This window comes from Bubalus bubalis, chromosome 23, assembly GCF_019923935.1.
Source record: "Bubalus bubalis isolate 160015118507 breed Murrah chromosome 23, NDDB_SH_1, whole genome shotgun sequence".
In the NCBI taxonomy this organism is placed as follows: Eukaryota; Metazoa; Chordata; class Mammalia; order Artiodactyla; family Bovidae; genus Bubalus; species Bubalus bubalis.
In genome coordinates, this window is record NC_059179.1 from 8443406 (window position 1) to 8470341 (window position 26936).

The 26936-nt window shown below is 37.6% G+C and overlaps 1 protein-coding gene across 3 annotated transcripts in view; it reads right to left on the reverse strand.

The window, feature by feature from the left end:
- Positions 1-26936, reverse strand: part of PRKG1 (protein kinase cGMP-dependent 1) — a 1428274-nt gene that overhangs the window by 1210669 nt on the left and 190669 nt on the right. For all 3 annotated transcript variants that reach the window (XM_025274139.3, XM_025274138.3, XM_044935211.2), the window contains one exon: positions 25207-25373. In XM_025274139.3, the coding sequence (XP_025129924.1) occupies positions 25207-25373 (167 nt within the window). The remainder of the gene's footprint in view (positions 1-25206; positions 25374-26936) is intronic.

Here is a 26936-nt window from a genome sequence, read left to right on the forward strand (position 1 = left end):
GATTTTTACCTTTTGGGTGGAAATGACCATGACAGTAGAAGTTTTGATAATCTTATGATTGAAAACAAATTGAAGAGAAAGTATAAAATTCTGCTCAATGGAAACAAGAGGCAACTCTTATATCTAAAGAAACTATGATAGGTATTTACTGGTAACAACTACTATAAATATATTAGCATGAAGAAAATCTATTAAAGGAATTTGAATCTATAACTAATATTGCATGAATTAAAGAGTTAAATGAGACAATCTACATTATGGTACCATGCTGACTTCAACCTAAGGAACTCATATATAGAGTCTTCTTCTTGTTTAGCTACTGTCGTGTCTGATTTCTTTTTTATATCCATGGGCTATAACCTGCCAAGCTCCTCTGTCCATGACATTTCCCAGGCAAGAATATACTGGAGTGGGTTGCTATTTCTTTCTCCAGGGGATCTTCCTGACCCAGGGATCGAACCAGGTGTCCTATATTGGCAGGCATAATCTTTACCACTGAACCACCAGGGAAGTCCAATAAGTGTAATATCTATTACATCACTGATTTTTTTAATTAATTCCAGAATTTACCTATTCTACAAAATATATATTTTCTCTGCAGCATTATTGGTAATTTGACAATGAAACAACTGGTTACAGGTTAAAACTAAGTGGAAATTCCTAAGCCCTTTTGCATCATCCTTTACTTAAAGAAAAATATTACTCGAAATACAGAAAAAAAAAAAAAACACTCTACATATTTAAAACAGAATGCTACTTTCAGAAATGGCTGAAGCTTACTGTACCTAATATGCTGTTCTCAAGAAGGGCAAGTGCAGGTTCTGGGTCACCTGCCACTTCAAAGGTAAAATCTGAAATTTCAGAGCTAAAAGGAATTGACATCAGAAGTATAATCAATGAACTGCATTGACGGAAAATGCAGTCCATGAATAATTAATACAAGTGCAATGTGTCAAACTCATGTTCCAATTCTGCAATTATAGATATGATTGATTAAGTAGTTCTTTATGAACTGGCATGCCTACTACTGTGCCAGAGCTGACTCTAAAAGATTAGCTACTCTTTATTCAGAAATCAGGTTGGCAATGTGAAACTGGCCATGATGGCAGTTTTCGCACCACAAAATTTTGCAAGGTCTATAACCAAGGGATCTACTTTTTTTTCTTTTCAGAGCTGACTCTCAAACATTTGCCATTTTTAATTTTGAGTTCCCACTTCTTGAGGTTAATTTACTAAAACTTTGATCATTTGCACATCATTAGAAGATGAAAAGAAAGTTAAATATTTGAATTTCTTATGCTAAGATGAAATAGAACACATTTTTTAAAAACTGTTTACAGGGCCTTTAAAGGAGTAGTAAATGTTTCACATTCAGTTCCTTCTCACAAGTACCCTTTGAGAAAGGTACAATTAAGTTATTTACAGGGAGTGAAACACAGGTTCATAGAAGTAAAATAACTTGCCCAGGGCTTATTCTTGACTAGTACACATTATCTCTCCCTAAAACAAAAATATACTTGAAGGACTCTTCTTAACTCTTTAATCTTGGAAGCAAGGATAATTGAATCAAAATTGATAACCAGTTCTCCATTTTACTGATTATGCCAAAGCCTTTGACTATGTGGATCACAATAAACTGTGGAAAATTCTGAAAGAGATGGGAATACCAGACCATCTGACCTGCCTCTTGAGAAACCAGTATGCAGGTCAGGACTCAACAGTTAGAACTGGACATGAAACAATAGACTGGTTCCAAATAGGAAAAGGAGTATGTCAAGGCTGTAGATTGTCACCCTGCTTATTTAACTTCTATGCAGAGTACATCATGAGAAACGCTGGGCTGGAAGAAGCACAGGCTGGAATCAAGATTGCCGGGAGAAATATCAATAACCTCAGATATGCAGATGACACCACCATTATGGCAGAAAATGAAGAGGAACTCAAAAGCCTCTTGATGAAAGTGAAAGAGGAGAGTGAAAAAGTTGGCTTAAAGCTCAACACTCAGAAAACTAAGATCATGGCATCCGGTACCATCACTTCGTGGCAAATAGATGGGGAAACAGTGGAAACAGTGGCTGACTTTATTTTTCTGGGCTTCAAGATCACTGCAGATGGTGATTGCAGCCATGAAATTAAAAGACGCTTACTCCTTGGAAGGAAAGTTACAGCCAAACTAGACAGCATATTGAAAAGCAGAGACATTACTTTGCCAACAAAGGTCCGTCTAGTCAAGGCTATGGTTTTTCCAATGGTCATGTATGGATGTGAGAGTTGGACTATAAGGAAAGCTGAGAGCCGACAAATTGATGTTTTTGAACTGTGGCGTTGGAGAACACTCTTGAGAGTCCCTTGGCCTGCAAGGCGATCTAACCACTCCATCCTAAAGGAGATCAGTCCTGGGTGTTCATTGGTAGGACTGATGTTGAAGCTGAAACTCCAATAGTTTGGCCACCTGATGCGAAGAGCTGACTCATTAGAAAGACCCTGCTGCTGGGAAAGATTGAAGGCAGGAGAAGAAGCGGATGACAGAGGATGAGATGGTTAGATGGCATCACCAAATCAATGGACACGAGTTTGGATAAATCCAGGAGTTGGTGATGGACAGGAAGGCCTGGCATGCTGCAGTTCATGGGGTCACAAAGAGTTCAACACGACTGAACGACTGAACTGAACTGAACTCTCCATTTTTAACATGTGTGTGTTAGTTGCTCAGTTATGTCCAACTCTTTGCAACCTTATGGTCTGCAGCCCATCAGGCTCCTCTGTCCATAGTATTCTCCAAGCAAGAATACTGAAATGGGTTGACATTCCCTTCTCCAAAGGATCTTTCTGACCCAGGGATTAAAGCAAGGTCTCCCTCATTGAAAGCAGATTCTTTACCGTCTGATGCTCCAGAGAGGCTCTTTTGAACAATATAAAACAATGCAATTTAAAAAGGGAATGTTGGGTCGCATTAATTTAAGCACTGGGGAAATATTCTCAATAGTAACAGATTTTATGAAATTAAATTCTAATATTTTAGGACATGAAGTTTGACCTTACCAGTTCATCTAATCAAGCCTGAAAAAAGATCTGATCATTTCTAAAGCTCCTTGAAATTTAGCAATTCTGAGTGTATCTATGGTTGGATGTTTTCTGAAAGTAATATCATTGGTATGGCAAATTGAAGAAAGATGCTTGTCATTCAAGGTAAAAGTTTATTAAACTCAGTTGCATTTTAGTCACAGGCAAAACATTATGACATAGGAGAAGCTAAACATTTTCACTCAAAATTTTTCTAATATCCTTTGCTTTCCTTAGGGCAAAGTTTAGCTCAACAAATTATCTCCTGTGCATAATGGGATATGCTTCCACAATGATGGAAGATTACAGAGTTTTGTGAATGTCTCTATTAGTACCATCTAATATTATTATAGGAATCTTAAATACACTAAGTGCCCTCCAAATTTTCATCTTTAATGAGTTGAGAATTCATAAGTGTATATACATCACACACATGCACACACACACATACTACTCACCCCTAAGGATCTTAATAGAAAGTGTGCACAGTCTAAATAATACTATGCTAGATCAGACTGTTTTTAGAGCTTTGGCTTATTAAATTTCAACAGAGGGTTTAAATATTAAACAAATAAAAATTTCACCTAGAGGGAAAATTATCAGAATTAACTAGATGCTTAAAACCTATTTTCTTAGGGGTTTTTTTTTGTTTTTTTTTTTTTGGAAGCTCTAATAGTTTATTATCAATTTTCATTATCTACGAGACAATAATTCTAGATTTTAAGGAAACTTGATACAGATTTGTCTGTGTATGCATTATACATTTTTGCAAGTAGATGGTATGTGTATGGATTCCCTAAAATAAATTTTAAAGTTCTGGTGTTGGGGAGCAAACAAAATTCCATTAACACGTATTTGCTAAAGAAAGAAACAATACACGGCTGGCCTAGGGCTAAGCACTGGGGAATATCCAGAAAGTTTTTGCCCACAGGGAACTTAGAGTTTGGTAGACTAAAGAGGTTCTTCAATACCCATGTCTTCATTTAATCTTTTGAACTAAAATTCTGCTAAAAAATTAAGAAAACATATTTTACACATAGACCTAGACTTGGAGATATCCAACTAAACACACAATCATTCCCATTAGAAGTGCTGGTAAGATAGACTGTAGCATTCCACAAATAAGATGACCTACCAAGGAATGTACACACACACAGAGATCTCGGACAGAAAGTAGGGCTGATTTTCAAAATGGTATACTACAAAGAAATGGGAGCTATTTGTCTTTCATACTGATAGCCCAACTCAAGCTTTTCAAATGAGACAAAATAATTCCTGTGTGTTGTCTCTCAGTTGCCTGCTTATAAAATATTTTACTGTCTTTTCAATTTGTTTTCTTATTAAATTTTATCTTCAGATTAGATTCCTTATTGCAAAACATAATTTTAAATATTATATGGTTTATGACTCTCTTATTGGGAAAAAAAAAGCTTTAAACCAAAATACATCTTCTCTAATGCCTGAGCTAAATAGTACTAGAAAGAAACAAGAGCACGTAGTCTCAATTGGAATGTTATACAAGGTTTGGAGAATTAAGCAGTTTGGACTAGGAGTACAATTTTATGACATGAAGTGAATCATTCTTTCACCACCAAGTGTAATTTCTGGAATTGTTATCTGGAAGCAAACCTGTGAGGTAAATATTCCTTTAAAAAACATAAATAAAACTCTTTATGTCCTGGATAATAAATAAATGTGAGACACTGACTTAAAGATAGTTTTTCTGTATTAGTAATAAATATACATTAAAAATATAGTCTGAAAAGTAAAAACTGAATTACAAAATTAATTCAAAAGATCATAGGAGGAAGCACAATATCCTATATATAATAATTTCTGTCCCATATAATTAATTTGGTACTAATGAAACCAATATGTAGGGAATAGGTACAGTGTGCAGGCACTATAGTTAAGTACTGGGGTTATAGAGGACACAGGTATTAAAAGTTCCTGACTTTTAAGTTGCTTAAGCGGGTAGAGAGTACCACACAGGATGGGGAAGGGATTGGTATATTATGCAGGTAGCCATGGAAGGTCTCTGTACATTGAACATTTAGCAGAAGCAGAGACATGAGTGAGATGATAATGGGGCCATGCTAATATTTGAAGGAAGAGCATTTTAAGCAAAATAATAAAAATATGCCAAGCCCTCAGACAGAGTTAAGGTTAACATGTTTAAAAAACAGTGTGGAAGCCAGTGTGGCTGGGGTGGGGTGAGGGATCACAGGGGTGGAGGTGAGGAAGATAGGTAAAGAAATCAATAATTTAAGAGTTCCAATGGCATCATAGCCATGGTAAGGACTTTTAATATATATTCTTTTTTTCCTTTTAATCAAGATGGGAATCCCTAGAAGGGTTTGAGCAGAAGAGCTACAAGCTTTAACTTAGAGCTTCGTGCAGCTGCGACAAACTCTCTGGAAGCAATGAAAGAAGCAGAGATACAGGGAAGCTGTTGAAATAGTTCAGAAGAGGGATATTGTGACTTGGACTAAAGGGGTACAAATGGAGATAGTAAGAAATGTTCAAATTTAGGAACTATTTCCAAAGTTTTGACAATAGAATTTGATAATGGATTGGACTGAAAATGGTATGTGAGCTAGAGAGAAGAGGGAAGGATTCCAAATTTGGGGCCTGAACAACTGGAATACTGGAGTTGCCTTTTACAGAAACTGGGAAGACCATTTGAGGAACAAGACTGTCAGTGGATGGGTCCAATCATCGTTTGTGCATGTATTGTATTAGAGGTTCACTAAGTTGGAGTAACAAAGAGCCCTCAAAATACAATGGTTCACAAAAAATGTGTTTATTTCTCTTTCATGTAATATCCTTGAGGTCAGCGGAGGATGCCGGTGGCAGCTATGTTTCATGTGGCTATTCAGACTCCCAAGTTTCTTCCATCTTGTTGGTTCAGTATCACCCAGGTGTGATCACCGCATAGAGAACTGAAGCTGGGTCATCACCAGGTGTTACTGGGTGTTCACAAATCTGGGACAGGAAGGAGAGGAAGAACAGGGCACGTAACCCATGCAAAACAAATCTTTCCTGAATGAATAAATTGGATGAATGAACAAAACACAGTCTGATAAACGTGCTTACATACAGGGACACAGAAAACATCACAGAAACTTTAGGGAAGAATCCAGCCCAGTTGGGAGGTGTCAGAGAAGGCTTCTTAGCAGAGTCAATTCCTACACTGACTCTGAAGAGCAGTAATATTTCAGTATATACACTCCAGTCAGAGGAAAGCACAGAGTCGGAGACACAAGAAAGTATTTGAGGAAGTTGAGCCAGAGGCGCAGACTGGTGAGTGCAGGGAATTAAGCAGGGAAGTAGAAGAAGGTCCATGAGCAAAAGTGCGCCCCAGGTGCCACACACAGAGCTTGATGCTTGATGTACAGTATTTGACAAATGAGGCACAGATGACTACAAAAGGTTAAACAAGGAGACGACATAGACATATTTGTCTCTGAGAAAGACCTAGCTCATGGTAGTGTAGAGAATGTAAGAAAGTGAAATAAGATCTGGAGACAGACAGATATAGAGGAAGGAATTGTTGGAAATTTTCAAAAAAAGTTATCATAGTCCTGAATCAAAACAGTAGCAGATGGGGACACATGATAACAATAAACCAACAGCTTGAAGAGGATTTGCAGATCAACAGCTGTGGAGCCTGCAATCACTCTTGGGTTTCCAGTTTGAGCTAATGTTAGGGGAAAAAGAGGTATCGCCCACAAAGTGGGGAAACAGAGTAAGTAAAGTGCAGAGAGGATTATTTCAATATGACCAAATGGCTGCTTAAGGGATAGATCTGGATTCAACGCCCAGGAATTACAGCTTTTAGCTCAGTGGTCATTTCTCTCTCACTTGACAACTGAGACCAAAGCTTACAACATAAAGCACAAGAGACAGAAACCTAGTTCAGTAGTCTGGTTATACCAAGAATAGTCTATGCTTTGTGAGAACAGGAAACAACATGTACTTTTGTATAAAACACTGAACTAGAACTTGTATAAAGAACAAATACTAAAATTAATTTCTCATCACAATATAGTGACATATGTGTTCACAGCTGGAGTAAGCTTTCATCTCTCAACATTACTCATCTCATAAAAGCTGCCTTGGGGAGAAGAAAGAACGCTGCCGTACAATAAAGGAAAGTAGCATCTTTTTTCAAGTCATTCCAAGAAAATGTTTAATAGCATGGTGGTGAGATATCAAGAATGAGCAAACGCACTAGCAAATGAAAAAGCTCTTCGCAAAATGCATCACAAGAGAAATATGCAGAATTTTCAAACATTTACTTAGCAATGAGGATTTTAAAAGAGAAAACCAATCAGTAGCTGACAATTTAGGTTTATCTACACATTAAGAGTGTTCCACTGGACCGCATGTAAAATAATAAACTCTCTTTTCAAATTTGAAAACATTTAAGGCATCAGATGGGTTGTTCTGAGCCTTTAGAATACAAAATGCTACATCTTCAAGGATGTTTTTAAGTGAGAAATAAGCACAATGTAAGGAAATTTTCTCCTCCAAAATGCTGATTAAATTAAAAAATATTTGATTCTTTTATTCCTTTAGAACTATAATTAACATCTAATTACAAAAATCAGTATCCTACTACACTAAATCAGGATAATCACTGGGAAACTCAAGTCAATTCTTAAATCTCAAACATTAGAAAATGTGCAAACAGAACCTACAAAATGCCTCAAGAATACCTTTCAAACTGTGAAATGTAATGCAATTAACAGAATAATAAGCTCTTCAGTGGAATTTACTTGCCCGTTGTTGATATGTATGGGCTATTTGCTCTAGATTTAAATGCCAGCCTTTACAGAAATACTTCTGCTTCTAATGTACCAAGACTTCATTTAAAAACATTTGTTTTCTAACATGTTACTATTGCTATGCTATTTGAAGGTTGGGAAGTTGATATCTGATATTCTTATGTTCTTAAACTAATCCTAGCTTGTTTTCTGAAACAAACATCCAATTTATCATATTTGTATTTGAGTCATATAGCTTAAGGGAGTGATTCTCAAACTTTTAGCCTCAAAACCTCTTTATGTTATGAAAAATTACTGAAAACCTCAAAAAGCTTTTGCTTATGTGGGCTACATTTACTGGCATTTATTCCATTAAAGCTTAAAACAGAATTTTTAAAAAATAATTATTCACTTGAAAGTAATAGCAAACATTACATTTTAAAATACTTTTTAATAAAATTAAATATATTTTAAAAACAAAAAATTCAGTAGGAACCACCCCAGTATTTTATACTTTTTGGAAATCTAATTGATGTCTGGCTCAATAGAAGGCAGCTACATTAACTGCTTCTGTAATCAATCAGCTGCTATATCACATTATTGGGTTTCCCAGGTGGTTCAATGGTAAGGAATCTTCCCACCAATGCAGGATACCTGAGTTTGATTCCTGGGATGGGAAGATACCCTGGAGAAGGAAATGGCAACCCACTCTAGTATTCTTGCTTGAGAAATTCCATGGATAGTGGAGCCTGACAGGCTATGGCCCCTGGGGTCACAAAAGAGTTGGATACAACTCAGCAACTAAGCAACAACAAATATTACATATCATATGGCCTTTAGAAAACTCCCCTGTACACTCATGAGAGAGTAAGACAGAGGGCAACAAATAACATGCTGCTGCTGCTGCTGCTAAGTGGCTTCAGTCGTGTCCGACTCTGTGCGACCCCATAGATGGCAGCCCACCAGGCTCCTCCATCCCTGGGATACTCAAAGCAAGACACTGCAGTGGGTTGCCATTTCCTTCTCCAATGCATGGAAGTGAAAAGTGAAAGTGAAGACGCTCAGAGATGTCCGACTCTTCATGACCCCATAGACTGCAGCCTACCAGGCTCCTCCATCCATGGGATTTTCCAGGCAAGAACACTGGAGTGGGATGCCATTGCCTTCTCCGAATAACATGCTGGTATTATTATAAAAATAGTTTTTGACCTCAAGGAGCCCCTAAAAGGGTCCAAAGACTTCACTTTGAGAATGCTGCATTAAGGATACTAGTTTATATAATGTAGGAAGAAATTTCCAGTTTTCTACAAAGAATTTTCATGGAGGATTTAAAAATATTTATGAGTATCTACATAGGAGGAGGAGAAGTGGATGAAAGAGAATGAGAAAGTTGGATGGCATCACCCACTCAATGGACATGAGTTTGAGCAAGGGAGATGGTGAAGGACAGGGAAGGCTGGTGTGCTGCAGTCCGTGGAGTCAAAAAGAGTTGGACACGACTTAGTGATTAAACAAGAAAAAATCCATATTTATCCATTTAATCTGCTACAAGTAAAACAACTATAGTCATAAGATAACTACTTTGATCAATCTTCTTCATATTCCTGGTTTAGTTGGAATACTTGTACCTCCACAATCTGACCTCTTAGCTGAGCTTTCCAATGTGTCTTCACTGTCATCAACGTGACATCTCCAGTGAGCTAATTGGCACTTTAACTTCACATTGTCCGAATAGCATTCTTAATTTACTTTCTTAAGCATAAATGCCTTTCACTTTTTGCCATCTCAGAAACTGGCACCACCATTCACCTATTTAAATAAAAAAACTACAAGTCATTCCCAATTTCTCTTTCTTTTACTCCCTAACACAACTAAGAGCTGCCAGAATATATCATATCTCCCCCATCTCCCATGCTGCCATCCTAGCCCAAGCCAAAATTCTATTTCTCTTAGATTACTGCCATAGCCTCCCAAATGGTATCCCTGCTTCCTCCACCACTCTACAATGCGTGTTTTCCAACCTTTGATTATTAGAGCAATTAATCCATTCTTCTACCTATAAAACATAAATAGAACCAGGTCCGATCTCAACCTAAACTCTACTGCTTTTCCAGTCTCTTGAGATATAAATAAATAAATTTGAGATATAAATAAATAAATATATATATAAATAAACTCTGGTTCAGAGTTTCCCACTACACCGTATAACTGAATGAACTTATTGGCCAACTCAATACTTATAGGCTACTACACGTACCCTTGCCTCTGTCAACCTCTCCAACCTTAATTCATGCCATTGCCTTTTTCTATCTCTTTAACATTCACCCCACCTTCCAGCTTTGCTACTTGCCATTGTCCTCATCTGGAATTCTCTACCCACACTGTGTGCCTGGTTCTTCCTTGTCCCTCAGGTCTCAACTCAAATGTTGCCCCTCTCAGGGAAGCCCTCCTTGACCTATCCAGTAATTACTAGACCCATCTTCATGATTCCCTCCTACAGCATTCTGTTGTATTGAAAGCATTCACAGCACTGGTCACTACTGGAATGTATGTACTTATCTCCATGCATGTTCTTTATGCTTTTTCCCTACTACTATCACCAGGATTGAAGCTCCAGAAGAGAAAGGCCCTTGGACAAATAAATGAATAATAATCAAATAAATGAATTAGTGAATCATGGTAAAGAAACTATTACAAAAAGAACTTCATTGAATACTTTCTTTCTATTGTCAACTGTTGAGGGAAATACAAAGAATTTCAGATATTTGTGAACTACATTCAGTCAAATCCAAGCTCCGCTTTATCTGTAACACCCTTCCTACTTTTGTAGAAACACACCATACGGAGGGAGAGGAAAGGATGGTAGTTTAGCAATGCCTTCTATGTATATATGTAACCTAATTCTGAACACAAAGAAAAATCTGCTGAAACATTTTTTCCTATTTCATATGTCTTTCACCTTTAGAACTGATATAATATATAATAATTCAAATTCATAGAATTAAATGAAATTTCACAACTTTCCACACAAGTCATCTTAATTTTCTTTTGAGAGAGTGGCATGCACAGTGGTGCTCATAAACCTATCAACCGTTTTTCCTTTGCAGACTAATTTTTAATTCACATGAGAGCCTTTACAATTATTAATTTTCTGTTTTTCTTGTAAATTTGAAATTTAACCATTTACAGAAGCCTATTGTTACTGTTCAGTTGCTCAATCATGTCCAACTCTTTGGAACCCCTTGGACTGCAGCACGTCGGGCTTCCCTGTCCTTCACTATCTCCTGGAGCTTGCTCAAACTCATGTCCATCGAGTCAGTGATGCCACTCAACCAGCTCATTCTCTGTCGTCCCCTTCTCCTCCTGCCTTCAATCGTTCCCAGCATCAGGGTCTTTTCCAATGAGTTGGCTCTTCACATATTCTATAAATGATACTATCATCACCCCATCATCTCCTGGAAGATAATATGAACTCTGAGAATGGATAAGTTCATGTAAATTCATACACACATAAATGGACACAAAGTACAAATATGTTCGTGTGTATAGTTCCAATGGGATGAGTCAGTACAAATCTTTGCACTGGAAATCTTTAAAAAATGGCTTTAGTTTGAGGGCACGAACTATGCACACATGCACACAATTATTGAATGAACCACTGGAGAAAGCATAAATCTGCATTAATAAAATGCTGAAGGCATTAAATATTCTAAACCATTAGGAAATACAATAGAATAACATAGGAATGTAAAATGATGATCTATAAACATGAGCTATAAAATGTAACATTGATTATGTTTTTATAGTTATAAAAAACATTAAAAAGAAATTGATGAGTATGTGAATGGCTTTCTATGAAAATTATTACAATATGCTATTAATTAAGCTCTGCTGGGAATAAATGCTCACTTCCTTCTTCTTCCAGTAGGGAATAAATGAGTTTTAAAGGAACATACTTAATATTTGAAGGAAAATTTTAAACACAATTAATTATGATTTAATGAAGAGTTTTGGTTTTCCTCTGAAAATACACCATTGTGTATTTGTGAAATAGAAAACTACCTTTCATAAAAGTTTGGCCATCTTCACAAGATGCTTTTTCTAATATGGCTTTGCTATTAATAAATTAACAGAGTAACTTGCTTTGATAATGCAAAGGGTACACGACTAAGCGACTTCTTTAACTCTTCTTGTTAAATAACATGAGACTGCAAAGAATAAATAGCAAGTAAACAATGCTTGGGTTTAAAAGCATTTGCTCCCATATATTCTTATGAAGAACTCTAAGATAGTTCTGTGATACAAAGAAAGCTACTTATTCTGATAAAGTTTGACAAGTTAGGCAAAAAAAAAAAAAAAGTACCAAATAAATCATTAATGTAAATACACTCAATAACAAGTCTTTGATATTTTAATATGCATGAAATGTGGATTCCAAGGAATTGATTTTAATACTATTTTAAGTCCTTTAGCATAATTCTAAATCTGGGTACTACTGCAGGAGCTTTGGTACAAAAATATTTTCATCAGAATGGAGTTTATGGAAGGGCCTAAATATAAACCATAAAGATAAGACTTGTCTTCATATAAAGATCAGACTGCAATCTTCCAAAGGTACAGTAATTAAACTCAGATAAAGTATGTGCAATCACAGGCTATGTTCCTCAGATGTGGAGTCATAGGAGAATTTCAGCAAGGACTTCAGATGCGCTCAGATCTTCCCTCGAGCGCGGCAGGTGTTGCCGCGGTAGTCATGCCAGGCGGGTTCAGTGCTGGGAAGTAGCGCCCTTCTCCCCTGCCCTTTCAGACTGTGCCAAAACCATGACTAACCATTCAAGGATTTTTCATTAGAGGGATGGATATTAAAAGCATTAGTCTATCCAGCCTCCCACAAAAATCATTGGAAATCTTGTTAAAGTCCCTGAAGAAATATACATCTATGTGTTCTCAAAACGAACCCTCAACAATTTTAGAATCCTGTTTAGTGTTCAGCACGCAAACTACCCCATAGTCTCACGAAAGGATGACTGAAGTAAATTTCAGCTCATTAGTAAGAGATCAACAAATGGCACCCCACTCCAGTACTCTTGCCTGGAAAATCCCATGGACGGAGGAGCCTGGTAGGCTGCAGTCCATGGGGTCGCTAAGAGTCAGACACGACTAAGCGACTTCACTTTCACTTTTCACTTTCATGCATTGGAGAAGGAAATGGCAACCCACTCCAGTGTTCTTGCCTGGAGAATCCCAGGGACGGGGGAGCCTGGTGGGCTGCCGTCTATGGGGTCACACAGAGTCGGACACAACTGAAGCGGCTTAGCAGCAGCAGCAGCAGCAACATGTTCTTACACTATTGTCAAGAAGGAGTAATCCACATTTTCTTTTCATTTTTTTCAGCAAAGCTGTTTTGGTTTTAGCTTTCATCAAAAATATATTTTTAAACTTTCAAATTTGCCATTCTCTAAAAACTGTAGAATAGGATATTGATATTTTAGCAAAATGAGCCCCCATAGAAATATATCCCATTGAGAATAAAGATGTACATGTGTGTTTAGTTGCTCAGTTGTGTCCAACTCTTTGTGCCCCCATGGACTGCAGCCCGCCAGGCTCCTCTGTCCATGGGGATTCTCCATGCAAGAATATTGGAGTGGGTTGCCATACCCTCCTCCAGGGGATCTTCCCAGCAAAGGGATAGAATCCAGGTCTTCTACATTCCAGGCGAATTCTTTACCACCTGATCCACCAGGGAGAATAAAGATAGTTGTACCTTTTTAACACAATCCATGACCTACTTAACCAATTTCAGATTACTTTTTTGAAAAAAGTTGATACTTTTCTTAACTCTCATCTCAAAAAAGTAAGCATAGCAAGTTTTAATTATTTTGGCTTTCAAGAGTCTTCAAAAGTAAAAGCTAAATGCTTAACTTTTTTCCCCCACCATTAATAATTTAGAAAGAAAATGGAGAACTATATACTATTATAACTACCACATGATAAGACACTCTATAAAATCAAACAAGGACCTAAGTAGCCAAATCAGTATTAAGAACACTATCTTTCAAAATATGTCATTTTATGATAACAATGTTCTTGATTAAGCATCTCACATATCTCTTGAATTTTATAAAAAAAATGTTACTACTTCATAATGGTACATATACATACGTCCTTATACATTTTAGCCAGAAAAAAAGAGTATTAATCACCAAATCATGGCATCCAGTCACATCACTCCATGGCAAGTAGGTGGGAAAACAATGGGAACAGTTACAGACTTTACTTTCTTGGGCTCTAAAATCATTGCAGATGGTGACTGCAGCCATGAAATTAAAAGATGCTTGCTCCTTGGAAGAAAAGCTATGACCAACCTAGACAGCATATTAAAAAGCAGAGACATTACTTTGCCAACAAAGGTCCATCTAGTCAAGGCTATGATTTTTCCAGTGGTCATGTATGGATATGAAAGTTGGACCATAAAGAAAGCTGAGTGCCAAAGAATTGATGCTTTTCAACTGTGGTGTTGGAGAAGACTCTTGAGAGTCCCTCGGACTGCAAGGAGATCCAACCAGTCAATCCTAAAGGAAATCAGTCCTGAATATTCATGGAAAGGACTGATCCTGAAGCTGAAGCTCCAATCTTTGGCCACCTAACGGGAAGAGCTGACTCATTAGAAAAGACCCTGATGCTGGGAAAGATTGAAGGCAGGAGGAGAAGGGGATGACAGAGGATAAGATGGTTGGTTGGCACCACCAATGAATGGATATGAGTTTGAGCAAGTCCAGGAGTTGGTGACAGACAGAGAAGCCTGGCATGCTGCAGTCCATGAGGTTGTAAAGAGCTGGACATGACTGAGTGACTAAACTGAACCCTATTCATCATATCTGTCACTAAATGGCTTGTGGTTATTTCCAGATATAGAATCTACACTCACAGGAAAATTGTCATCAAGCATATTCAAAAACATATTTACTGTCCCCTGAGGACAATTTATAAATTGTTTAAATATGATGGGGAAAAGAAAAAAAAAAAACAGAGGCAAAAATGTACTGCCTTTCCAGCTTCCTGCTTTGAAAGAGACAACTCTTCTTTATATTATAAATGTGGATCTATTCCTTCGGCGATAATATCTCACATCCCTAATTTATACACATACCTTCAGGGACATACACATACTTATACGTACACAGGCATGAGAAACCTTGCCTTCCAGTATCCTTATAAAGTTACAAAAAGCACAAGCCAAGAAGTACACTGATATATTTGACTACATTACAAGTAATAACTTCTCTTTATCAGAAGAGAAGGCAATGGCAACCCACTCCAGTACTCTTGCCTGGAAAATCCCATGGACAGAGGAGCCTGGTAGGCTGCAGTCCATGGGGTCGCTAGGAGTCGGACATGATTCAGTGACTTCACTTTCACTTTTCACTTTCATGCATTGGAGAAGGAATGGCAACCCACTCCAGTGTTCTTGCCTGGAGAATCCCAGGGACGGGGGAGCCTGGTGGGCTGCCATCTATGGGGTCGCGCAGAGTTGGACACGACTGAAGCGACTTAGCAGCAGCAGCAGCAGCTTCATCAGAAGATTTCATAAAGAAGGGAAAATACATGCTACAGATGAGAAAAAATATTTGTAATGCATGTAATTGACAAAGATTAAACTCCAAAATATGTAAAGTCAACCAATGAACAGAAAAATGGACAGAAGACTACAACAGACACTTCATAGAACACAACAGCTTATAAACATATGAAGATGCTCAGCTTCATAAATAATCAGGATCAAAATACTGGGAACAACCCAAATATAATCAGTAGCAGAAAGGATAAAGAAATTGGGTAATAAAACAGAAGACACTACTGGAAGAAAAATGAAGTAGCATAAGAATACTTGCAGTATTACCTGATTTATATAATACAAGATACAAAGACACCCCAAAGAAAACATGCGTATTTTATATAAGGGTGAGTTTCTAAGAGACAGATTTGGAGGTTGGGTTCTCATAAGTTAACTTATAAGATATTTGTTCAGAAAACCACAGACTGAGAAGCTTGGAGTTTGGGGAAAAGATAGGAGATGTGTTCAATTCAGCCACAGGGAATTCCTCTTCTACCCACACTAAATTTCTCCAAGCAGATTTCTTCTAATCACTGCTAGAATGCCTCCTGAGATGGTGTTCTTGCCATGACGTCAGACTGCTTCATTCACTTCTGAAACATATTAATCAGCAGAATATTCACTCTCAAGAAGACCCAGTGTAGACTTCCCTATAACTTGCATTTTCTTAGGTCATCTAAACTCATGAAGACCAGTTCCCTTTTCATGTGACACTGTTTTCAGCTTTTAAAAATCAGTTATCATTTCCTCCTAAACCATCCATCCATACAAGACATGTCACTCGCTAAAAATAAATGTCATGCTTCCTGAACTCACTCAAGTGTATTAAAGTCTTTTTGGAAGCTTGGCACCCCAAAATAAACATGATACCCTATGGGACATCTAACTATCCTAGATCCCTGTTTTTGCCACTAAATTCATAACTGAAATATATTTCAATATTCACACTTAAAAATTTAAAATCCTCTTTGCTTATAACATTTTTCTAAATATATTTTATTTTCTTTTGTTTTTAAGTAGTTGTTAAGAAACAAAATTCAACTGAGTAAATTTTAAATATCTTATTGGTTTTAATTAACAATTCATGAATTGGACAGTATTCAATTGAGCAGCTAAGAAAGGAAATTCAAGGAGCTGTACAAAATAAAAGATTTTTATAGGCATAAAGGAGCAGGAATAAGGAAGCTACGTTAGAGGAGAAAAAGTGGATTGGTTATGACGAGGTCATTTTCCTTTTAGGGATGGCAGGATCCTACCTGATAGATGACCTAACTGGTGCTAATTAAGAGTCAAAACTATAAGAGTCTCAATTTAGTGACATGGGACTCTGCATAAGTGGCTGAATCTGGGGTGTGTTGTCTTGTTTTTAACACAGGACAAAAGCTTGTTCTTTAGCATTAACATGATAAGCTTGATCTAGTAAAGGGACTGCAAAAATAACTTTAAATGCATTGATATTTTAACTACCCTAAAGATAGCTTTCAGATGAACATGAAGCACTCATAAGGCCAAAAGGCACCACCTGACTTTGGAGAATAAAACGGTCTGTTTCTTGTGTTAAATTTGTTGTGCTAATTCATATGAAAATACATTCAATTCCCTCTTACTCTTGGATAGTGTTTTGAATGCCAACTGACATGGTGAGGCTCTTAACTAATGTTCAATTTTATTAAAAAAATCCCTCTTTGAATGTCAGCTTTCATATGTTATTTAATTATAAAAACAGAAAAATGTTTCAGAGGAAGGAGTAGGGGAGCAGGAGAGAACTTGTAGTATGAAACTGAGTTAAGTTTACTGTTGATAGTGAGTGGCTAGCATGATCCATGTTCACACTGAAGAACAAATAATGCTGGACATCAGCTTAACAGGCAGACCTGGTATCAACCAATTCACTGCAAAGCGGAGCAGAAGACCAGTCTTCAGAAGACAAAGGGAAATCTCAGTGCAATTAACAACAGAATCTAGAGATTGGATGTGACTGCAGCCACAAAATTGAAAGACGCTTGCTCCTTGGAAGAAAAGCTATGTCAAACCTAGACAGTGTATTAAAAAGCAGAGGCATTACTCTGCCAACAAAGGTCTATATACTCAAAGCTGTGGTTTTTCCCGTAGTCATGTATGCATGTGAGAGGTGGACCAGAAAGAAGGCTGAGTGCCAAAGAACTGATGTTTCTGAATTGTGGTGTTGGAGAAGACTCTTGTGAGTCCCTTAGACAGTAAAAAGATCAAACCAGTCAATTCTAAAGGAAATCAATGCTGAATATTCATTGGAAGGACTGGTCCTGAAGCTGAAGCTCCAATACTCTGGCCACCTGACGTGAAGAGCTGACTCACTGGAAAAGACCCTGATGCTGGTAAAGACTGACCGCAAGAGGAGAAGCGGGTGACAGAGGATGAGATGGCTGGATGGCATCACTGACTCAATGGACATGAATTTGAGCAAACTCAGGGAGATAATGAAGGACAGGGAAGCCTGGAGTGCTGCAGTTCATGGGGCTGCAAAGAATCAGACACAACTTACAGACCAAACAACAACAATCACAGATCACTTAGCATTAGCATAAAAAATCCTACTAAAAATCACCTGCATGATGAGTTGAAAAATTTTTCCTTCTTAAACAAAAATTTTTTTTAAACCTGTGAGAGAAACAAAATCAACACTATTGATGGTAGACAGAAAAAAGAGAGCCTTGAGAGTATCAATACATGGCAGACTCTAGTCCTAAATAATAAAAGCTCAGCGGTGGACCAAGATTAAGCTAAATTATAGCTATGCTCGTAAAAAGAAAGAAGGAACTAATAAGAGAGGGATCAGGGCAACGCCATATATAAGGACTTAATAAAAGCTGTTATCATTAACAAGCACTCTGCAAAATAAAAATTAAAACAGCTTGATGGTTTCGCTTAAAAGTTTAACTTAAAATAGCCAACAAAGAACACTAAACAGATACTTGCCATTTTTAGAAAATAACATGTAATCTATGCACTTCCACAGTGAAAGATCACAGAAAATCTGTAAAAGCAGTATCTCTAAGCACATCACTTCAATGCATATAAACTACACATTTTTCAATACAAAAATATTAAATCAGATTCCCAAAGAAGGTGTTTGATTTACATTACCAATTCTCAATTGCTAAATCAGAATTCTTTTGGATGACGGTAGTTGAAGTTTTGGGCTTCCTGGGTGGCGCTAGTGGTAAAGAACCCACCTGCCAGTACAGAAGACATAAGGTTCAGTCCCTGGGTGGGGAACATCCCCTGGAGAAGGAAATTGCAACCCACTTGAGTATTCTTTCCTGGGAGTATCCCAGGGACAGAGGAGCCTGGTGGGCTATAGTCCATGGAGTTGCAAAGAATTGGACAACAGAAGTGACTTAGCAAAGATGAAATTTACCTTCATGGAAAAAAAAGAGGGCAAGAGTATAAAGATATTAACAAATATTACTCCATAATTAAGACCAAAATCTATTGGTTTAAGAAAATAAGCTGTATTCAATTATTTTGTAAGTCATTTATATATTTGAAATTTGATTAAAACATAAATCAAGCCTTAGCAATTTGACCCACTGCTACCTTAAGTAACTAATACTAAAATAATTCTAAACAAAACTTGAAATTAAAACTTCCACTAGCCAGTAACTATAAATATCTTAAAGTTATACAACTCATTTTGCTTGAAAATACATGATATATTTACACTACTTCCAGATTATTTTTTCCCTGTCATCCTAATTAGTTAAGTCTTAACATATGACTATTGTGTTAAAATGATGAGAAAATTTGGCATTTAGGTATGCAATAATATTTGGGACACTACCTAGGCTAAAACAAAAATCACTGAAGGCACATGTTAAACAAGCATTTTACGAAGAAAACTTCATTTAACTGAAGAGAGGCAGGAATAATTGGAATGGTTTTCCATGTAAACTCCTTGAGTGTTTTTCTGAATGTTTTGATAATAAGCAAGTTTGTGAAAGATCCTCTAGTCTCTTCATCCATTGTTGCTATGGTATACTGTTTATAAATATTAATAATGTTCACAAATGAAAAAGAATCCATCTATATCAAGAAGAGTGCCATCTAAATTTTGAGAAGATTAAATGTGTTGATAAAAAACTAATTAAGCAATGAAACATTTCCTCAATTAAAACTTATAAAAATTTAAATTACAAGATTTGTTATTTTAAATTATTTTCACATGAGAATATTGGCATAAAATAAGCCAAAATTACATGGAATTGATTAGAATTACAACTTGGGGGCAGATTCACATCAGGTTATAAGAGCACAGTCATTTAGTGAATTTAACTTTAAGCAACCAACACCATAATTGCAAAATGTGTGACTTTGACTACTGATACACTACTTAGAACCCTGTTTTTAAAAACATAATTGAGATGACTTGCTATGTAGTCAGTCTAGCAGCAAAAAGAAGATAAACAAAATATATTAAAATTAGCTTGATGAAATGTGGAAAAATTAGTGTATTTACATTTACCTAGGGAAGTCTGCCATGGATATTTCTTCTTTGTTATAAATATATTTTTATTTACGTGTGTATATTTGACAGAGTGCATTTGTGCATAAAATTTTTGTTGCCCTTCTTCGCAGATCCCATTATCATGTAACATAAGATGTATTGACTTTATTTCATAGTATTTAAGTTTTCTTAATGTTGTATCCTGATGTGAAGATCTGACTCATTAGAAAAGACCCTGATGCTGGGAAAGATTGAAGGCAAGAGGAGAAGGGGACAACAGAGGGTAAGATGGTTAGATGACATCACTGACTTGATGGATATGACTTTGAGCAAGCTCCAGGAGTTGGTGATGGACAAGGAAGCCTGGCATGCTACCGTCCATGGGGTTGCAAAGAGTTGGACACGATTGAGCAACTGAACTGAACGTTGCATCAAAATATTTGAGATATGGGGTATTGAGGAGAGGAGAAATGACCACCACCCAAGGACTTTGCATCCTTTTCTGGGGAAATGGCTTGTTTGTTTTCTTTATACACAAGATTATTATATCATGTTAGGCAGAAGTATAACCTTATTATTGTCTTTACTTGGATATTTTGGTATAGTTTAAGGAGATATGTACGGGTGCCATGTTGACAAGGAACGGACCTGTGATGGTTAATTTTATAGGTCAACTTGCAAGCCCATGATACCGATATATTTGGTCAAATATTAACAAGACATTTCTATGAAGGTACTTCTTTGCTGGAATTAACATTTAAATTAGTAGTCTCTGAGTTAAAGCAGACTACTTTCTTAATGTTGATAAGACTTCATCCAATCAGTTGAAGTCTTATCAGGAAAAAAGACTGATCTACCTGGAGGAAGGGTGAATTCTGCCAGCAATCCAATGGCTTTCCAGTCTCCACAATCATGGAAGTCAATTCCTTAAAATAAACCTCTCTCTCAGTACCCGGATATACACACACATATATCCCATTGGCTCTTTTTCTCTGGAGAACCATCACCAATACAGAGTCCCATAATTAAGAGCTTGAGCTCTGAATCCAGATTACTTGAGTTCACTCCTAACTATACTATAAACCAGGTGGGCCTCAGTCTTCACATCTATAAAAGGGGATAATAAATACTAGCCCTTACCTCACAGGATCACTTCGAGAATTGAATAAATTTTATACACAGAAAGTGTTTAGAAAAAGCATGCTCTATATGCTGGACATTGCTGGGAGCCGGCATATTGCATATTGAGTGAGGATCTGGAATAGCTCAACTGGAATTCTATCACTGCCGGGAGCCAGCGTGAGGCACTCCGCCCATGACAAAGGTCATGAGGAAGGAGGCTCGGCATACGCAAAGGCGGGATCGAGCCTCAGGAGTCCCCCTGGAAATTCTCGAGCATCTACCCCCAAAACCAGAGTCTGCCTACTTTCTGCTTTGTGCTTTCACCTACACCTCTGACTTTACAGGGGGGCTGTCCCCCACTACCTCTCTCTGAAAAGAGAGTTAGCTTACAGCTCCAGTTAATAATTCCTGGATGTGACAGTGTTTCAACCTACAAACTCCTTTGGAAATCCTCTAGCCTGCCTGAATGGGTTTTTCCGGCCACATGTGATTGTTCAGAGCCTCCCAACTGTGAGAGGCAGGAGATGTTCTAAACTGCCTAAACACAGATTCCTTTGAGTAGTTAAAAGATTGATTAGAAATTGTATTGGTGAAGGGTTTTTCACTTGTTGGGCCAATGTTTGCTGCTAAGTCTCCATACTCCTTATCTACTGTGTCCTTGGCAGTGTATTGATTGATATAATGGGTGTATAGAAATGTAAAATGCAGCTTTGTCCAATGCTTTTTGGAAGGCTGGTGCCTGACTTTGGAATAATCACCTTTGGAGAAAAATAAGTTTCTTAAAATGTTAACAGGCCTCCTGGCCAGAAGATGATGTCAATCACCTGAACTTTTGCATATGATAAGTTTGAAAGCCTGGCTTAGATTAGAACCAGGAACTGCTGTCCTTGCATGACTCCACCCCTTCCCCCATTATCCTCTATGCATACCTTAAGGTATAAAAACTACTATGGAAAATAAAGTGCGGGCCTTGTTCACTGAAACTTGGTCTCCCCATGTCATTCTTCCCTTTAACTTCCGGCTGAGCGTCCATCTGGAGCGCGGATGTCCTCTGCGACCATTTATTTGCCTGGGCTTCTAAGACCCACTCGAGAAGGTGTCTAAGGTGGGGCACCTTCCGCTATTCGAGAGGGCGCCTGCGGCCTCCGTGGTCAGAGCTAACCTGGTGTCACGGGTTATATTGATTTTCCACGTAAACCAAGCCACTCAGCTTCTTTTCTCCACTGAATTTTCCTACTGAGCTATCCTTATTTCAGCTTCTTTTCTCCACTGAATTTCTTCACTGAGCTATCCTTATTCTATTACTCTTTGTATCCTTAATTAAAGTGTAATTAAGCAGTTGTTCCCTGACCCTCGCCTAGCCGTCTCTCCTTCGAATACCCTGGATCAGCCGGGGCTGGTCCCCGGCAGGACATTGAGTTCTAAAAACTAACAAATATTAAGTACAATTTTCAAGCTCCTTCTAATATAGTTAGTAAAGTTGAAGTTAGTCTTAGAAAACAGAAACAGTATGAATTAAACAGAAATTTTTAGAAAAAATGTGTGAGGAAAACTGAACATATAGGTTTTCAAACTACTCATTTCTAGAATGGAATTCAATCAGTTCAGTTCAGTCACTCAGTCATGTCTGACTCTTTGTAATCCCATGGACTGCAGCATGCCAGGCTTCCCTGTCCATCACCAACTCCCTGCTACTGTTGCTAAGTGGCTTCAGTCATGTCCGACTCTGTGTGACCCCATAGATGGCAGCCCACCAGGCTCCCCCATCCCTGGGATTCTCCAGGCAAGAATACTGGAGTGGGTTGCCATTTCCTTCTCCAATGCATTAAAGTGAAAAGTGAAAGGGAAGTTGCTCAGTCATGTCCAACTCTTTGTGACCCCATGGACTGCAGCCTACCAGGCTCCTCCATCCATGGAATTTTCCAGGCAAGAGTACTGGAGTAAGGTGCCATCACCTTCTCCGCACTAACTCCCTAAGCCTACTCAAACTCATGTCCATCATGTCACTGATGCCATCCAACCACTTCATCCTCTGTCATCCCCTTCTCCTCCCGCCTGCAATCTTTCCCAGCATCAGGGTCTTTTCCAATGAGTCAGTTCTTTGCATCAGCTGGCCAAAGTATTGGAGTTTCAACTTCAGTATCAGTCCTTCCAATGAATATTCAGGGCTTATTTCCTTTATAGGTTGACTAGGTGGATCTCCTCGCAGTCCAAGGGACTCTCAAGAGTCTTATTGAACACCACAGTTCAAAAGCATCAAGACTTCAATACTCAGCTTTCTTTATACTCCAACTCTCACATCCATATATGACTACTGGAAAAACCACAGCTTTGACTAGATGGACCTTTGTTGGGATATCAATGAGTATTTAAAATGACTGAAGTAAAGTACACCCTGCTTTATACAATATCTGTGTTCTTAAAAATGTGCCTGGTCAATAAAATACATAAGTAATCAAATAATATGAAACTATTGATATAATATCATCTCAGAAAGGCTTTAAACTTGGTTTCTAAATGTTAATAGTTCTTAACATTCGCCTCTATATTTATAGTCTCCACTTGGCCTCTATATATTTCTTCCACTTCTCTCATTGCTCCTGCTCACTACCCACATCCACCCTTTCCCTATAAGTTCACCTCCTTTCCCTGCAATTCTCTGCCAAGTACATATTGTTTGTGTTTTTGTTTCCCATACTTTGTTTTTGTCAGAGGAAAGCCTAACAAACATTTACATCCTTTTGGCGTGGGGAGAAACTTTGTAACACTGACACAAAGCTGAAAATTATAAATAAAAAGTGATAGAAATTAATAAATATCAAATGCCTGATTTCAGTATGTCAAGAAGAATCACAAAGAAAAATTAAAAGGTGAATGACGAATGTAGAAAGAACCTTTTTTACACACTCTCAAGTATTTAATAGAAATAATATTGATTGTTACTCTACAATGTTTTACACTTTACATTATATAGCCACACAACTTACTCATAGTAACTTCATAACAGTCCTGCAAAGAAGGTAGAAAGCAAGATTTCTCAGCACAGGCACTAAGGACAGGGCATGCTTGGTTGTGGGCCACGCATTGCCTGTTGATTAGCACCCCTGTTCTTTGCCTACTAGACACCAGGAGCCTCCTTCATGCCCACCCTTACCCAACGTGTGACAACCAGATGTCTCTGAACATCACCAAATGTCCCTGGGGGACAGATTCATCACCAGTGGAGAACCATGGCCAGAAAGAAAGAGAATCTCCTTTTTCATAAGCTGGGTGAAACAGAGAATTGACTTGGCCAAATACACCTCTCTTCCGAATGACCTGTAAAACCGGCAGTTCCAGGACACCAGCACAAATGCTTTGTAAAACACTAACTGCCGCCAAATAAATCGATTTGTGATCTTTCTAAGCCGACTGTCTTCTCCTATAGACATCGTTGAACTCACTTTCTTCTCAGCTGATTCATTCATGATTTCAGGCTTTTTCATCCCCCAAAAGGAAAACATGCCATTATAAATTTCAGTTTAAAAAATTTATAATGTGAAAATATACAGAAGCATAAAACATATTTATACAGTGCATGCCTCAGTTTTTATAAGCAGTTTCTATCTTAGTTTGTGCAAGACTTATGAAACAAGCTACCACTCTTAATAATCATGAAGTTAATACACTACCCAACCTTTATGATCCACCTCTATCAGACACATAGGAGACACTGAAAACATTCTCTTTTTATAGAAGCAACATAGCAAAAAGCTTACTGGGAGGTAAAAGTGGAGCTGAAGATACTTTGATTATCTGACCAAAAATACTTCCAATAGACTTGAGCTTCCATTGAAGCTTTGAGTTTGCTCAGTGATCTGACAGTGTGTGGTCTTAAGTAGGGCAATAAATAGAAACGTTTTCTTTCATGTTATCCTTTCCCCATGTCTGAAAAAAGACTAGATTTTCATTTTAATAATTCTAAACACAAACACTTCAAATGATTAATCAACTTCTGTGTCTAAACAGTGTTCTCCCTCTTTTCAAACTGTTTCTCAACAACAACAAAAAAGAAAAATGGAATTGTCTCATGTAATGCACTGCCATCTGTGTGCAGGCTGATAAGATGAAAAGAGAATATTTGAATGTCAGGGGAACGTGGTTACAAAGCATACCTTCCATGACATACACCAGTGACCCCACATCTCCTTCTTTGATGATGCAGCTGTCTTTGCCGTACTCCACTGGGTACATACAATCCACAATCTCTTGGATCTGTGACAGCTCCAAGTTCTTCATAAAGTCATTGTCAAGGATGGCCTCCTTTATGAGATCCTTGGACCTGCGGTAAGAGAGGGAAGATTTACTGGCGCAACTGACACGCACTTTCACGATCTGTGAGGTTGAGCACAGCCAGTGTCAGGCATACATTTTCTTGTTAGGAACCCAAGAATTTCCTGACTGGCCCAAGAGTAATTCCATGGAAGCAGGAAAGACACTGAGAAATTTCCCTTTAAGTAAAGTATCATTAAACGAATATGGGACCAGTAAATAAGCAAAATCACAGAGTTCCATTTTGCTTCAGGATTTTTTTTAAGCCCAAAGACTGTTGTCAAACCAATGGACAAACATCTTAAATTGAAGCTTGAAACTCAGCTAAAGAATGAATGGGAACAAAATACGACAAAATTTTATAGAAGAAACACTATTATTACTATGTTTATAAATTATAAAAGAATATCAGGATGTACTGTGCTGCACACAATTATAGTAAACACAATATGTGTACTTATTTTTAGGTGCCTCTTCCACCAGATATTATGCTCCCTGGGGGCAGGGACAGTTTGTATTTCTTTTCTCTACTCTATGCCCAGTGTCTACTATAATACCAGTTATATATAGTAAAAGTGCTCAAGAAAAAAAATGATAAAGAATTGATATTTAATTAGCTGTTCAGAATACCTGATATACATGTGAAAGTTCTTTATCCATATCTCATGCTTCTTTAGAGAATATTTATCTCTTCAAGCAGCTTACATGGAGGTAACCAGGCGGATAAAATTCTATTGAACAAGTTGTTTTACACGACACAGCTTAAACGTGGGATTAAACAGGTAGTCTCTAGGAAACATGTTTACAAATTCTCTAATTGGGATTCAGTGGTTCACAGGAAAGTTTTTCAGAACTTGAAAGAGGGTGATCATTTAATTCTCTGGGAAAAGAAATACCAAACAGCTTCCTGGGATATAAAAATCAAAGTAAAGGGAAATGGAGAAATACTGCGTCAAGAGCAGCACAGCGTACCGTCAGAGAAGTCAGAAACTGGTTAAGACACACACAGAGACCTCAACAACATGGAGGGTAAGAAGCACATCTGGAATTTTATATTAAACATCTTAATCTGAACAGCAGCTGGCTACAAGCCGGTCTTTGTCTTCATTTGCTTAATGAGTGGTTTTCAGGGATGCAACCCGCAGTGGTGAACGCTGACCACAGCGTCCGCACTCCCCAGTTCTGCCTGACTTCCACTCTAGATCTCAGTCTAACTGATCCAGCCTTCACACATTATCTTTTGCAATGATTTGGTTCTGAGTGAATAAAAAGGTGCACATCAAAATGAAAACAACGTAAACTCTATCAACATGAAAAATACCCTTAGAATGGGCTGCTTTGAGGCAATTAAACTCTTCGTGAAGAGTTAATGGCAGGGAATTAATTATTATACTATTTTTAAGTGAAAAAGGAGGATACAGAATAGTCTTTAGAATATGAAAGCGTGTGTGTGTGTGAAATGCAAAAAAATAGGCTTTCAAGTTATATATATTTGGGTCCCAACCCTAGTCCTGTCATGTATTAAAAGTTAGCAGGTTGTCTTACTTTTCTGAATTTCCGTTTTATAAAATGT